Source organism: Esox lucius, chromosome 11 (assembly GCF_011004845.1).
Source record: "Esox lucius isolate fEsoLuc1 chromosome 11, fEsoLuc1.pri, whole genome shotgun sequence".
Lineage (NCBI taxonomy): Eukaryota > Metazoa > Chordata > Actinopteri > Esociformes > Esocidae > Esox > Esox lucius.
The window spans coordinates 19378693-19395256 of NC_047579.1; the positions used below are offsets into that span (position 1 = coordinate 19378693).

The window sequence follows — 16564 nt, forward strand, 5'->3', positions numbered from 1 at the left end:
ACGTGTGAATGTATGAATAACATGTTTAATTATAAGAAATACATTTTATTGTCACACTGTTCATACGATAGGAATGGCCATGGACACGTCATCTCTTTATTTATCGACTCAGTGTTAAAGAAAGATAGTATGTGAACACATAATGCACTTGTTAAATAATGAAATGAAGAACAATCACAGTAGTACATCTGCTAATCAAACAGTCAGTCATTCTAGCCAGTTACAATAAACAAGTTATTCAATTACTCTTTACTGTGATTCTATACCAACACATGTTCTGTTCTATATTCACCACTAGATGGTAGCAGTGATAAACCATTGGAAGTCGGGGTTCATTGTGATTATACAGATTGGATTAAACATTTCAGCATGGACATAACCATTGGTGGCGTCCACCATTTTAATGTACTCAGCTGGGTAAGACTTCATAGGCTAACACCTCCTGATGACACGGTTGCAGTCAATTGGCTGATTCCTCCTGATAACCCTTTTGAACTCCAACCGGTAATCAGGGGGAGTCAGCCAATGGTTTGTTCTTTTGATAGACAAAAAAGTACTACTTCAAAATGACTCAGTGGTGCAGCCAGTCCTTGCATAGATGTCATAATGTGACAAATACTGAGAGGTGACGTCAATTCAAGTGTATGTATGGGTGTGATACCTGACGGTGTCCCATTTAATTAATAACGTATAACTTACTGATAGAAACTGCTCATGTAATACAGTGCATGACACTGTATGTATCTAATGGGACACAGAATACATACTTTAGTGTGTATTTGTGGGAAACAGAAATGTGCCTCCTGCTAACCTCACGACAAAGTATATGAAAACCTTCCGACAGCTGGTAACGCCTTTTTAACCTCTAGGGCTAGGCTACCTGCCAACCGGGAACAGAAAAATGCATTCACTGCTTACCATACAATCCATAAAGAGAAATAAACTATCTTGCAGACACACTGTAGCTATCCAGTCATTAAGGTTCTGGATGGTCCGGAGCAATTGCCCTCACAGGAGTGGTGGGGGTTGTGGTCACATTAGGAAACTGGTCCTTAGGAGAGACCAATAAGACCACGCTGTCCTTCTTCGGGAGCCAGACGGTAGGATACAAAGGCTCTGTGAACTGAGCGTCGTACCTGTACAGGAGAGTCACAGCAGAGTCGTCCACGCCATAGAATGCTAACGAGCCTGAGTCAAAGTCTATGTAGACGCCGTGCCTGGTGAACCCGCCTGCTGCTTCCAAGTCTGCCTCCACGTCGGCGTGCCGGGCGAAGAAGCTCCGCCCATCCCTTCCCAGGCTCCACGAGAAGTCGTTTCCGGTGATGCAGCTGCCGCTCTCGGCGCCCTTCCGGTCGATGCTCTTGTAGGTGAGTCCCACGTACGCTCCCTCCCCGCTCAGCTCCACCTCGAAATAGTGTCTGCCCAGGTAGAGGCTCTCCGAGGTCATCACCTGGCGCCAGTTCTCGAAGCGTTCGGGGGCATCCGGGTAGTTGTGCTGCCAGGGCGCCGTGTTGGTCACCTTCCTGTTGTCTTCGGTCAGTCGCAGGAACTTGTGGACAGTGTTTGGGTCAAAGGTCAGACTGCTCCTGGCATCTGTGGAGTCAGACAGAGTGAATTGATGGAACAAACAGCATAGGGTCATAGACGGGGACAATACAAACAAATCATGCTCACTGAAATGCCACGCTAACAGCTATAATAGCCCAAGTACTGTACAAACATTCCACACCTTAGTGTCTGTAAAGAAAACTATTGTCAAACAGCACAGAGAACAATCACTGAAATGTATGTAACGGACTACAAACAAGGCTAGTAAACACTGGCTTTGGCAATCAAATTGTAATTTGCCGGTCTGCAATGAAAGGTTAGTCTTACACTTGAGGAAGTCATCTCGTGTCACAGGATCTGGCAGTGGAGAAGACCTTGACATCTTGGCGTGGACCGTGGTTTTATTGCCCGGTTTGTCTGTAGGTCAGTATAGGGGTAAGACATGTTTTATCCTGGTAATAGTATAGTATTTCATATAATGCAATGCCATTTATTTCAACCCATAACCACTATTCACTTGTTTTTACACATATCTGCTCCATTCACGCTTTTTTGCATAACTCTACACGCAAACATGTTGTTGTGTAGAAAACACTGTCATTCAATAACTCAACTAAAATCTTTACAATTCTAACACTCAACTAACAGTGGTTGAGATGTGAACACTAACAAGCATAATTAGTCACCAAGCAATGTTGGCATGAATAAAAAGGGCCACATGAAAGCTAATCTGTGTTTTAGAATAATGGATGACAACATCAGGGAGGTAGAGGAAGAATGAGAGGAGGTGGTTCGGGGAGAGGAAGAGGAACAAAGATCTCTAATGACATTTGGCAATGAAAGAAACCAGAGCACAGCCAAACCTGAGCCGTTTCACTGTTGGATACATTTTCGGGTCTTTCAGAAATGAAAAAAGTTACAGTAAACATATCTGTCTATTGTGCTGACCAGGTTTTTATCCTGTTTACTGTACTCTGAATATGTACATATTTGCACGCACAGGACAGTACAGCAAAATGACATGAACTTACCATTTGTATTCATATTTTACATTCTATAAAAAAGACTTGTAGTATTCCAAAACACCAATTGATGATGGTAGACCGATCCTGATTCCTAAGGCCCAGGAAATAGCCATTGCGAACATGGTTGTCTATAAACGTTGAGAGAAATCCAGGAATAATTCCATACAGTGGGATTTTTCAAGATATACCGACCGTCAGAAAGTATAGCCTGAGAAGTGGGTGAAAAAATCTGGCCCAGGTAAGATATAGAATGGTGAGGCTGGGGCAGAGTAAACATTTATTTTTAGGACTATAATCCTATACCTGTCTACAAATACTTTTTCCCTTTTGCCTTCTTGGAGTCTTATAGTATTTTTATATTTTCTGTACACTACAGTACTGTACTCTCTTGACACAATCTAAAGTCTATAATGATTCATATACAGTTCATAGGGGGATTTCTGGACCATATTATTTTAATTGATTGATTAATACCATTTTATAATGGAGTTTTAAATTCTTGCTGGGCTTCTGAGGTTTCATTCATGTGCCAGATAATATGGTTTTGAGTATAATGTTTAATTTCGTGTGAGAAGTCTGGGGTTGAGTCAGTATGGTTTGAATTTCGTGAGGTGTTTATAGTAAAAAAAAACAACATATTACACATTCAGAAAACGTATGTTAGCAAATCAACTCAACCTACATTAATCGTATATCTGGCCAAGACATTTGGAGCAAAGTTAACATGACCCTGGATACCATGCACGCCCTCACCAGTCTTGCAGAAGTCCTTCAGTTTGTCCGTGTAGGTCGCCTTGAGCTGGTCACACAGTCCCTGGGTGGACTCGGTGATCAGGCGGCTGAAGGAGGCCATGCGCTCCGTGAGGCCGATGTACACCCCAGGCAGACAGACGTCCACAACACCCCTCTTCCACTCGGTATATTCCTGTATTCACCAGCAGGAGGAGCTACTTACTGGGAGGTCACAACTAAGAACACTGACAGTCACAAACGTGACAGCACCCACATCTAGGCATAACGTCCCACATGGAACTACAGACTTCAAAATGGTAACTCATACACTGGAATTGGCTGAATAATGGGTGAGATGAAGCTTTGAACGTTGTTAACTTGTAAAGGATCTACTGAAAAATCTGCATCCAAAGTTCCAAGAGAGGTGGAGGGTCACAACTGACAACGTACCTTTTACATATAGAGCCCTACCAGCGCTGCAGCTCTATCACAGCATGCAAAGTAATGTACTATGAGATAGCGCATTATTAAAGGGAACATGTTGTAATTTGGGAACAACAAAAGGAGACCTGTCCTTTTAAGGCAGATATATATAAACATCTGACAAGAAAAAGCTATATGGTGTTGTTTTTGGTTATACATAACTAATTATTGCATTCAGATCTACGTAAATATTAAGGAGCTACGCCACGGTAAGGAGCTATATGGCCTAGTGCTACTGTAACGACCGCTCACGTGGCCTGCTGGACATTACATTTCTATGTAATTCTGTTCTAGTTTCCCATGCTCAGTTTAGTGTCATCATTGTAAGTGGTTTCCCCTGGGTCTCGTTAAACCCTTGTTAAGTCCCAATTTAAGTTCCTCTTGTATTTGTTGGCGGCCTTTATTTTATTGTGACTTTGCAGTGCATGTCTTTTGTTTTGGAATCAGTGAATTTTTAGCCTATTTAGTAAAAGTTCTTGTACCACCAACTCTGCGCCTCAGTTCCGCCTTACCTCGCACACCACAGCTACCACATATAACAGTTGGATATCCCAGGCACTTGTCCCTTCCCTAAGAGACACCACACTCAGTACAAAACCACTGAGTGAGACAAGATTTACCAGATTTTGGGGGAACGTTATGAGGGTAATCCACAGAGGACATGGTTCTAAATGATCCAAACAGGCAACTGCACATGTGAACTTTCTAAATTCAACTCAATTTAGAAAGCAAAACTAATTCAAAATTGTTCTCATTAAACACCATGGAAGAGATCTAAGTTAGTTTTATTCCAATACATTTCTGTGTACTTTCCCCTATTGACTGGAAATGTTATAGAATTGACCCAAACCCTGCTTCACATGCGACAAGACAAGTTATCCCGTTATCTCCTCATCTCACTTTACTAGCTTCGAGTTGAAGCTTGCCTCCTCTACAAAGCCACGGTGCTTCCCTACAGAGGGTGCTTGCCCCTCCCTAGCTTCAGGCTTTACTCGAACCTTACATTTCTGACTAATCTCTTCACACTACATGTCTTGTCTCTCAGCCCTCGGCCGCACCACTGCAGAAGGACAGCTATTGCTCAGCCCAATCAGGACCATCCTCTGTCCTTGCAATCCAGTGGTGGAACCAGCTTCACCTTGAGGCCCTGCCCATTCTCAGAAAACTGAAAACAACCTCTGAACCCCTACCTTTTTTAAAGTATCTAAAATAATATTAATAAAATAATAGATTATTTTCTGGATTGACATGAAATTAAACCCAAACATCCCTGGTGCCCTGTAAAATTTGCCTCCAGACTCCAGATCAGTTTAGCATTTTGCCCAATAATAAGGCTGGGGGAGGGGAAACTGATGGTAGCTCTACAGCCAAGGGGGTGCTTGAGTCTCACCTGCAGGAAGTCCACGTCAGTTTTGTTCCTGGAGAGTCTCTCCGCACTGGCCAGGGTCTTCTTCAGCTCCTGGCTCTTCTGCTCCAGGTGGGCCTGGATGCCCTCAGCCTGGCTGATAGCCTGCCTCTGCTCATCCTCCAGCACTTCCGTGGTCCCCCTCCGGGCCTCGTCCATGGCCCCCTGCAGGAGGTAGAATTGCTGCTCCATCACAGCTCTTGCCCCCGCCACAGAGCTCTGAGAAGGAACAAGGAGGAGGGAGAGTGGGGGATACATTTGTCACAGCTGTGTTTTGAGCTGTCTCTTGAGCGGCATGTTTGGAGTTCTATTAGAGCTAAAGACACTAGCAGGAGGGATAGATACAAAGTAGCAAAAGTGGAATGACCTCTGAAACGAGCTGGAGAAATGTCTAGATATGTGTCTTCCAAGGCACATCTAAAGCAATTCTCATTGGGTTAATCCCTCAAGCAGGGAGTCTATACCAGAATCCTTATGTGTGGTAGGGAACGCACTCTCCAGCCAAGTCCCCACAAAGAGTTGCTACACCGCAAGTAAACCAATTTTGACTACTAACTAACCGTGACGGCACGGGCACAGTACATCGCCCTCCGTGGGCTATTCCGTGAGTATAATCTGAACCAATGGCCAATGATGCAGGTAACTGCGCTATATGCTTTTTTTCAACAATGCTTTATGCACAGTGTCTGTTAAAAAGCAATGAAGCAACTCTTTCCTCAAGGGATACAACTGTATAGTTGAACATAGCTAAGTGGTATTCGTTAAGAATTTGTAGATATAATTAATTTGGATGTATACAATATTTTATATTTAAGAGAGAGATGGAGAGAATCAAACTTTAAAAAAGTAGATACGAAATACGTATCTACTGTATGTTAAAGTTCCTTTACAGCAATAGACATTACAATGCAGATTGAGTGGCAAATTGAATCGGCCTACCTCTATAGAGGCAGTGTTGTTCTGTAGCTTGCCGATGGCATTCTCCACAGAAGAGACTGTCTTCAAAATCTCCCCTTGTTTCTTCTGCAGCTCTGTCTATAGCACACACACATGCACAGAAACACACACATGCATTTACACACAATGTGGGAATGTATCTACCTTGAACTATAACTTTGAGGAAGAGACCGATAGAGAAGGAAATAGAGCAACCAATTAGAACAGCTGTAAACACAAAGGACTGTGCTGTACGTGTATCACATGTCACATGAAATGTCATAAAAACCTTTGCCTTGGAATCTCCCTATCCAATCTAATCCTTTCTGCTCTTTCTCCTGGATAGCAAGACAACACTGACAGTAAAAAAACTATTTACTTGGAACTCTCATCTCAGATTTCTCAAGCAATCAGTAAACAGCCCGGCAGTTTACTGAAAACAAACGATTTCACTCATACAGCTCCGGAAAAAATAAAGAGACCACCCTTCTGTTCCTCACACAAAACCTTCCTTTTAGACTTTTTTAGAAAGGAAAGAAAAAGGTACAGTGGTCTCTTTTTCCGGAGCTGTATATGCTAGTTTATTTGTAACTAACAGATGCTACTAAATGTAACTGTAATATATATAAACATATCCGGTCAATTGAATCAATGAATGCAGGCTTACATCACATGTCAATTGAATCAATGAATGCAGGCTTACTTCAAATTTTCTCCTCAATGTTCAGTCAGTATTATTATTTACGCCATTCCTGTCAACTAATGTTCTGTATTTCGGGCACAATTTGGTGTAAAATCTCCCTTTTTGGTAGGCTACCTGCCTCCCCTCCGTGAGCTCACCAAAAGGAGCTCTAATGAAATACATCTTAAAAATATCCCCAAAACTGAGCACTCGTACAATTATCATCCACTCTCTGTGAAATGTAAATGAACTTGTGTGTGTATCGGTGAAGACATAAGAAATAAGGGTGCTGGGATATATCATTATCAAGAGCAAGTACTCTTAATTCCCCCACCCACCGGCCTCCACTGTAACACATACCTCGACCTGTCGCCGCGCCTCACCGACAGGTACGGTACGGTGTCCTGGATGCTCCAGTCCCACACACTCACAGCACACACACACACTGCAGCCGTCCGTCAGGCAGTAGAGTTCCAGAGGCAGCCGGTGCTCCAGGCAGGAGCGAGACTCAATGTCCTGTAAAGGCTCCACCAGCCGGTGATTCTGGAACTTCTGGTTCTCCAGGTGAGGCCTGAGGTGGGCCTCGCAGTAGGACACCAGGCAGGTGAGGCAGGATCTCTGGGCCCGGCTTGGTCTCTCGATGCAGGAGTCACACAGTACATCCTCTGGGGCGATGGCGAGGCAGCTGGAGGGTTGGGTCTCGGGGGCCCGGGTGTTCTCATCTGGCTTATCGTCGGTTCTCACTGGGTCCCCTCCTTGTTCCTGGTTTCGGTTCAGGTCCTCAACATTTATTATGGGTGTGGTGACATGTTTGCTTCCAGTCGTGACAAGACTCTCTGCTGTGTTTTCTTCATTCTTTACAATGAGCACCTCCATGTTCGCTGCTCCCTGGATGTACTTTGTGAGGACGGTGGGCCAAGATAGGTCCTGCACTCTCCCCTTTTAACCTCAGGCGGCAGGGTTGGGCCACTGGGCCTCTGTCTGGGTCTCCTGTGTTGAACAGGTAGAGGCTGCAGATACTCATACAATCCCTACTTCCTTGCCCTGAGAGAATGTTACTGACCTCCTGCTCAAAAACACTCTCTGCCTGTCAGTCAATGTCTTCAACGAAACTTTCAGGCGTTCAATTCTGTCGGTCTCGCTCTCTCGCGATGAGCCTCTCCCCTGTAACTCCCTGTCCAGCTCCCTACCTCAAGACCGCTCAGTGTGTCGTCAAGAACAGAACTGAGAACCGCGCCTTGTGAACCGTATCGTTTCACTCCTGTCTCTTGTCTCCCTTTCCTCAAGAAACTATTTTTCCCAACACCCACGCTCAAGACAAAGCGGTGAGCAGATAAGATCAGAATGACCACGCCTCACTGCATCCACATGAGTCAGTGGCAACAGCAGGAGCCTTCTCTCGTTTCACCCCTCCTTCCTCTATTCAGTAATCTAACACTGCTTACTGGTGTACATATTACACATAATGTACATCTGTAATATGCATGTGGTTCCGTTTTGTTGGGTACATGTTGTAAATGTATGCTATCTCTCTGTGGTCCCACGAAAGAGCTTCCAATGTTGAAAGGGCTTTTCTTTTAAATGTCACTGGTTGGTTGATGGCAGGACTGTGTTGGTTTGTAGGTGGACAAGGTAAGAGTGAGAAAATGGAGAAAGGAATGTGCTAACATTTAATGAGAAGTGTCCTGTGAAACCAACCGCATATGAAATTCCATTCCAGACTAGATGTGTACAGACACACATGTAAACAAAATAACTTAAATAAAGCACCAAGTATGGTTAAGTCCAGAATACCAATAAATAGCATTTAAAACTATCATCTAATAAACATAGATGATTAATGAAAGTAAAATGGTTGTATCTTCTATCAATAAAACAGTCGGTGAAATGTGAATAATTTTTTTTTTTTATCCAAAATTAAACGTTTCAGAAATCAAATCCTTGTACAGTATTTACAGTATACGGACAAGAACTTCACTAGCATACATTGAGATACAAGGAGTTTCTAATGCTATTGTAGTTGGCACTATTGATACTGTAATAATGAGGAAGTCAAGAAACCGCAGTGACCAGAAAGTTTAGGGCCCAATGCATTTCAATTCCAGTCAATAAAAACAAAAATTGTAATGTTCTTAAAGGGGTATTTTGCCCAAAACCAAACTTGGTTATGAAATACTGTAGAATGTACAACCCTGTTTCCCAAAAGGTTGGGACGCTGTGTAAAATGAAAGTATAACAGAATGCATTGATGTGCAAACCATTTATCCCATTATTTAATTGAAAGTAGTACAAAGACAACATATCGAATGTTGAAACTGAGACATTTTATTGTTTTTGGAAAAATACACGGTCAGAGCACCAAACTCATGATGAGCTCACCAAACTCATTGCTATTTTAGGTAGAGAAAAATTATGCTCAAATTGTTGCCTGTGCAGTCTTTCACAGAGTGATGAACCCCTCCCCATCCTCACTTCTGACAGACCCATCCTCTCTGAAACGATCTTTTAATATCAAATCATGTTACCAACCTGTTGCCAATTGATCAAATTAGTTGTGTGATATTCCACCAGGTTTTGAATTATAGTATCACATAACTTTTCTAGTCTTTTGTTGCCCCTGTCCCAACTTTTTTGAAACATGTTGCTGGCATCAAATAAAAAATGGGCATATATTTTTCATGAAACAATAAAATGTCTCAGTTTCAAGATTTGATATGTTGTCTTTGTACTATATTCTATTGATTATAGTGTTTAAATGATTTGCACATCATTGCATTCAGTTTTTATTTACATTTTACGCAGCATCCCAACTTTTTTGGAAATAGGGTTGTACAAATAATGCAAATAGAACATAAAAAGTCCCCAATGTTGTTTCATTTTTCTGCATTTAGTAGCTAGAATAAGTAACCAAACAATGTTACATTTGTTGTAGAAATCTGTTGACACTCAAGTTGTCTATTGACACAATGCAATGCTCCATCTAAACTGTTTGTCTTGCAAGGCTATGGTTATAACCGGTCATTATTCAGTAGCTAGAAAGCTACACAATAACACCGAACTCTAAACTACGCTTTCATTAAACTTATTCTAGAGGTGGATTATTTGTGTACTTCCTGAATTGCCCAGAAATTAAATGAAACTGACTCCAATGTTTACTTTTGACTACAGAGAAGGGATGCATCCCTGACAGACCATTAATTCCTGAAAACATACACCAGCTACGCTTATAACAATGTATTGAGAGATAGAACTGGAAACAGAATGATTAGACATTTTGGGAAATCTCCATTGTGCTTGATATTTTTTGTGCAAGAATAGACAATCTGTGTCCAGGAAACAGACCCTGGTAAAGTAAAACAGGAAGTGCAAATGAGGCATTACAGGAAGTCTTGGATGCAAACTTGGAGAAAGACAATAATATCCTTAGATAACAAACTAGTTTGCTACAATGAATTGTGCCTTGTCTATTTGCCTACGGCGTGCTGTCTAATCAGAACACTCTTCTGTCTCTGAGTGCCATCTTACTTAATGACCTCTAAATTAAGTTCCTATGTTTTGAGTAATCATGTTATATTCCTGGATTTTAAGCTTTAAAGATTTATTTGAAAATATCTTTCTCTGTTCTATTTTTCTGATGTGATATGAGATGTTTCAGTTGCACTACAATTGCTTTTAGTCAGGGGCTACTGGTCATTAGGGGCATGTGGGACACAGCCCCACCTGTTGTCAACAGAATGAACTGCAACAAAATTATGTTATTTTTAATTCTCGAAGATTACATCCTATAATTTATTATCTATGAATATAGCATCTTCGTAAATTGCATAACATTTGTGTTAGGACTTTATTTCATGTTCATTGGTCCCTGCCTTGCTGCTTCAGACTGCGTTCTGCCGATTCGAGTTCGCAGTAGTAGGCCATAGGCTAAGTGTTAATGTGGGGCTAGCCCCTCTCTCACAATGTACATTGTACGTGTGAAAATAGTAATACGCATGCTCAGAATGTTAATGTGATCAATGTAGATCACACAAATTTGATGCCAAGTGGGGCAGACAGACCTGATTGGCTGTCTGTCAATTCTCAAACTGCTGGTAAAAGTAACCGCAGGTTTAACATGGAGTGGTTTTTGAAGAAAAAGTGGCTAACAGTTAGCATACAAAAGAAGGCACTCTTCTGTTTTCCATGTCTGCTATTTGGTGGAGATGGTACTTGGTCGAGGACGGGTTACAAAGATTTGAAACATCTTTCTGAGAGGATTGCAAAAAATGAGAGCAGCGGGAGTCATCTGGACAATGCAGTGAAATTGGGCTTACTTGGAAGGGTAAATGTTGCAGCCCAAGTTAACAGTGCATACAGGCGCTCCATTAAGCATCTTAACAAAAAAGGTGGAGGAAAACAGGTATGTTCTCAGTCGGATCATAACATGTATTAAACTGTGTGGAAAATGTTAAACTGCACTGCAGGGGCACGAAAGAGTCGGTGGACTCTCTGATTCCTGGAATATTCAGATGCATTTTCAAGATGTGTGAGGGCGATTCGAGACTTCAGAGGCACTATGACGCTCAGCCCATCTTCAAAGGGACATCTAGCACAAAACAAACTGTTAGACTGTAAGTATGAAGTGTACAGGGAGGAGATAGCCAAGCGAGTGGACGAGACATGATTTGTTGCTATACAGGCAGATGAAAAACTGATGTCTCCTATAAGTTACAAATGGTGGTTGTGTTGTGATAGATGTTGCCTGACAATACAGTGAAAGAGGTTTTTGGAGTTTGTGGGAGTCAAAGATAAAACTGGACTCTGCCTCTCTAATAGCATCAATGGTGTGCTGGAACCACTGAAGCTGGGAGAAAAACTGATCGCTCAGAATGATGATGATGCGGCTGTAATGAGTGGAAACATCAGAGGGGTACAGACGCTAATGAAAGAGAAATACAGTAAACCCCCAGCTATCCGCTGTTCCACATTCGAGAACTCAAGTATCCGCTGACATTTTTCAAGAAGTCCGAAATTCTAAAAACGCGCTAATTTTAGCCATCCAAGCTTCGATCCGGTTAATTTTCATGAAGTGCAAATATGAAGAAAATATTAAGTAAACTGTCCATTATTACATAACGATTATGCAAATAAACGGTAACGCGCACGATATGTTGTTTTCCTGGATGTGATTGGGTTGAATACTCACCGCAATTTGTGTCACTTACCCAAGCTCCACATCCGCGAGGGTTCGCAGAACCGATTCCTCGCAGATACGGGGGTTGTGTACACACATGCCCAGTTTGTTCACTACTATGCTCACCAGCTGAACCTGACGTTGCAGCAACTTTGTAAGGATGAGCATCCTGATTATTTTCTTTTTCAGATTTAACTGCTTTTGCCACCTTTTGTTCTGGCGCTCCAAAACTTGTTGCGGCACTTGCTGGGGCAACACAGAGACTAATTCCAAGGCCACCCGCTGTACGATAGAACTTTAAAGGTAGTACTGTCAATGCAGTTTGGGAAAACCGTGCTGCGCTGCTCCTGTGTATGGAGGACATACGCACACAACCAGGATGGGATGAGGCCACCATAAGTGAGGCATTCTGCCTGTCAAAAAAAAACTCTGGGGCCGAGCATTTCTGCAGCTGCTGGATTTTTTTCTTCTCTTCCTTATGCAAGAAGTTGATGTTTTATACAACACTCAGCAAAAACGAAGCATTGATGCATCTGGGATTAGCAGTGCGCTCACCCTTTTCAAGAAGAATGTCCAGAATATGCGGAAGCAAACTGATGAATGGCCTGCCACCGTTCACGATGGAACAGACGAGCCAGGCCCACGAGTAACCAACACAGCGCCGGTGATGAAGGAGGCATGCGACACAGTCATCTCCCAGGTGGAGCAGAGGTTTTCACAAAGTGACCACCTGATCTCTGCCAAGCTGGTTGACAGCTCGCTCTTCCCACAATTTGTCCTGTCATTCCATAAATCTGAGCTTGACTGTGCGTTGAAAGTCTGAGCTGACCACTCTGTACCGCCACACTGAACTTCACACTGGTAAGACGGCCCTGTCTCTGTTAAGATCCATCCATGAGAACAACCTAGAGGAGGCTTTTGCTGAGACCGTCACTCTGCTGAAAATTATCATAACGGCACCTATGATGACATCCGAGTCAGAGAGGAACCTTTCCATCTTGAAGAGGGTAAAAACCTTCACTAGCAATACCATGGGACAGCCGCAACTCAACGCATTGGCCATGTTGTCCATCCAAAGCCAGCTTATTCATCAGCTACATGACTTAATTCCCAAAGTCATCTAAAAGTTTGCCATGGTGCCCAGCGTTGGTGAGTGAAAGCATATTTTATCATCCTGCCTTTGTGGTGCTGGTCCGTGCATTGGTCATATTTTTGTGCTGGATCTATTGATATAGATGGTGAGGAGTGTCAATGTGTCCATGCTTATCTTTTAAGGGTGTTGTCATAGAATGGATCTTTATCCCTAAAAAGTTGGCTTTCCGCTTCGTTGTGGCCTTCAGTGGTGTTGAGCTCATTGCTGTTCTCTGGTTGCATTCCTTATTTAGGTTTGTAAATGTGACAGTGATAATTTTACATGTGTGTGAGAGAAAAGTAGAGCAATTACACAAGAAGGTCTCTCTCTCTCTCCAGTATGTGTACTAACACCTAGTAGATGCAACCCGCTCTGCTTGTTGAGCCACGCTGTTTGTTGATGTGTTAAATAAACACATCAGTAGCAAGAGGGAGTTTTGTAGCTTTACTGGTATGTATCCTCTATTTTGAAATGGTTTGTGCCCCACCAATTTTTTACATATAAAAATGCCACTGCTTTTAGTATGTTCAGGTCTTGCACTAAACGAAGATGACCTCTGACCTCTTTTCCTCTGCTTACATGCTGACCCAATTTTTCTGTCCTTTTTCTAGAAGGCCACTCTTAGGCCTGTCAGATGCATGGTGAAAGTCCTCCATCATAGATGGATGTGAAACTGATCCTAGATCTGTTCCTGATCAACAGAAACTGAAAGGTTCACACACAAAATGCATATATTTACTCTGTTTCCTTATTAGGCAAAAACACTTTATTAAAGGACAATTTCACCGTTTTGTAATTTGATGTTACATGCTTCTGTGACTTGAAGTTTTTGGGCTAAGGTAAACTGTTATACATATTACATTTTCTTTGAACAGCAGTTACACACTTTAGCTATCATTAGCCACAGCTATCTAAAAATATTAAGAAGTTTCAGGATGAGTGGCAATGTAAAAAAGAAAACAAATCTGTTGTACCTATATTTAGCAACATAGAATTATGTTTTGATGTAACTTAAAGTATCTCACAAAAGTGTGTACACCCCTCACATTTTTGCAGATATTTGAATATATCTTTTCATTTGACAACACTGAAGAAATTACACTTTGCTACAATGTAAAGTAAGTGTACAGCTTGTATAACAGTGTACATGTAATGGTCCCTTCCTGAAGGGGCCATTCCACTTCGTGTTTTCTGTGTTTCCTTGTCTTGTCCTTGTATGGTCTTTCCTGTTCTTGTTTCTGTTCAACGTATATTCAGTTCACCTGTGTTTAGCCCCCACCTGTTTCTGTTCTCCTCGTTTTCTCAGTGTATTTAGTTCAGCCCTTTTCTCCTTGTCCTTGTGGGTCATTGTGTGCGCCTGTGCGCCTGTGCGCCTGTGCGCCTGTGCGCCTGTGCGCCTGTGCGCCTGTGCGCCTGTGCGCCTGTGCGCCTGTGCGCCTGTGCGCCTGTGCGCCTGTGCCATTGGAATTATCGTAGTGCCCGGCACTCAGTTTAGGTTCTTCGTTGTTTTTTGGTTTAATAAAAGGGGTAAACCTTCGAACTTCTGCATTTGCTTCCGTCTCCATATATAACTACGTGACAGTACATTTGCGGTCCCTCAAAATAACTCAACACACAGCCATGTGTAAACTGTTGGCAACAAAAGTGAGTACACCCCTAAGTGAAAATGTCCAAATTGGGCCCAATTTGCCATTTTCCCTCCCCGGTGTCATGTGACTTGTTAGTGTTACAAGGTCACAGGTGTGAATGGGGAGCAGGTCTGTTCATTTTGGTGTCATCGCTCTCACACTCCCTCATACTGGTCACTGGAAGTTCAACATGGCACCTCATGGCAAATATCTGAGGATCTGAAAAGAAGAATTGTTGCTCTACATAAAGTTGGCCTAGGCTACTAGAAGATAAAATACTGCTTCTCTGACTGCTCTCTAATCATCTGACTATGTGTTTCCCATAATCCAAGAGGATCTGGTCACAGTGCAGGCTACACAGGGCTACTTGTTCCTTCAAATTAGAGATTCTCTCTTGTTTACCAACCCATTTCCTCTTTCGAATTTCATGCCGTCAGTGTGACCTTTTCATTGAAGGACATTATCATCTGCCAGGTGTGCTTGGTGACTTCCTCAATGAGCTTGACATGCTGATTAGTTGATTCGCAGATGATGGCTCACTACTCATATTATTGGATGTCTTAAACCTTCCTATATCTGCCTCTGAGTCATTTCTTTCCTATTCTTTTCCCCCCACTACTTTTCTCCTTTAACCTCAACCTTTCCTTATCAAACCTTCGAAACAAAGCAGACAATGAACTCGATCTAATCTTTACTAGATGCTGTCTGCCAACTAATACACAACAGCGCTCCAGTCATCGTTCTCTCTCCTCCACCTCTACACTATCACCCCCCTCTATGTCTAACGATGCCGCCCCTCTCATTCACGCTCCCCAACTGCTCTCGACCCCGCTCCTACTAGGTGACATGAAGTGGAAGGTGTATCCTGCACAGCGTCTTACAACTGGTGTTGCCCAAGGCTCAGTTCTTGACCCTCTCCTCTTCTCTTAATGCACCAAGTCTCGTGTCCCCGCCACCTCAAGCTTAACTTTGACAAGACTGAGCTGCTTTTCTTTTTGCGGGAAGGCCCGTCCGCTCCAGGATGTCTATCACGGTTGACAACTGCAGTGTCCTCCTCCCAGACTGCAAAGAACCATGGCATGACCCTCAATGATGCGTGACCGTCATTCTCTGATAACATCTAAGCATTGACTCACTTCGGCACGTTCCTGGTCTACAACATTCGTCGAGTACCACCTTACCTCGTTCAGAAAGCAGCACAGGTAATTGCCCATGCACTTGTCAGTTATGTTTAAATTACTGCAACTCACTCTTAGTGGAGCTCCCAGCGTGTTAAGGTTAGTTCTCCATGTAATCCTGTTAGGGTTAGTTCTTCCCATGTTTTTAATGTTATCCTGCTTCTTCGCACTCTACACTGGCATCCAGTTGAAGCCCAAGTCTGCTTCAAGGCTATGGTTCTCGCCTATGGTGCAACAGGAGGACCTTCTACTCCCTACCTTCAGGCAATGCTCAAACGCTATTGGCTCTCCCACCACTTCAGTTCCCGATCCATGCTGTCAAAACTCGATCTGCTGTTATCTCTCCTAAACTAGTTCCACCACCTCCAACTCTGTTTGTTGTATTTAATTCACTTTTTTTATTATTATTATTTCCAGCATTGACTTTTGCAGATAACTGATTCATTGATTAGAATGCACTTAATACTAAGCTGTGTGGGTGTTTCAACCAGCCCTTTTAAAATGTATGCACGTACTGTAAGCTTCTATGGATAAGATAACTAAATGGCTAAAAGGTATAAAATGTAAGTAAGCAGAAATAAGTCATGGCTGTTTATATTAAACATAACCATGATTTACAATTTCTGTTGGCACAGAACAACT

General features: G+C 42.6%; 1 protein-coding gene across 1 annotated transcript; it reads right to left on the reverse strand.

Moving 5' to 3' along the window:
• Positions 1–5: 5 nt before the first annotated feature.
• Positions 6–8176, reverse strand: LOC105031283 (tripartite motif-containing protein 16-like protein). The gene is made up of 6 exons (XM_010905616.3): positions 7172–8176; positions 6133–6228; positions 5179–5412; positions 3327–3498; positions 1876–1965; positions 6–1593 (listed from the first exon to the last, which is right to left on the reverse strand). The coding sequence occupies exons 1-6, from the start codon at positions 7685–7687 to the stop codon at positions 977–979; spliced, it is 1725 nt and encodes a 574-aa protein (XP_010903918.2). The 5' UTR covers positions 7688–8176; the 3' UTR covers positions 6–976.
• Positions 8177–16564: the final 8388 nt, after the last annotated feature.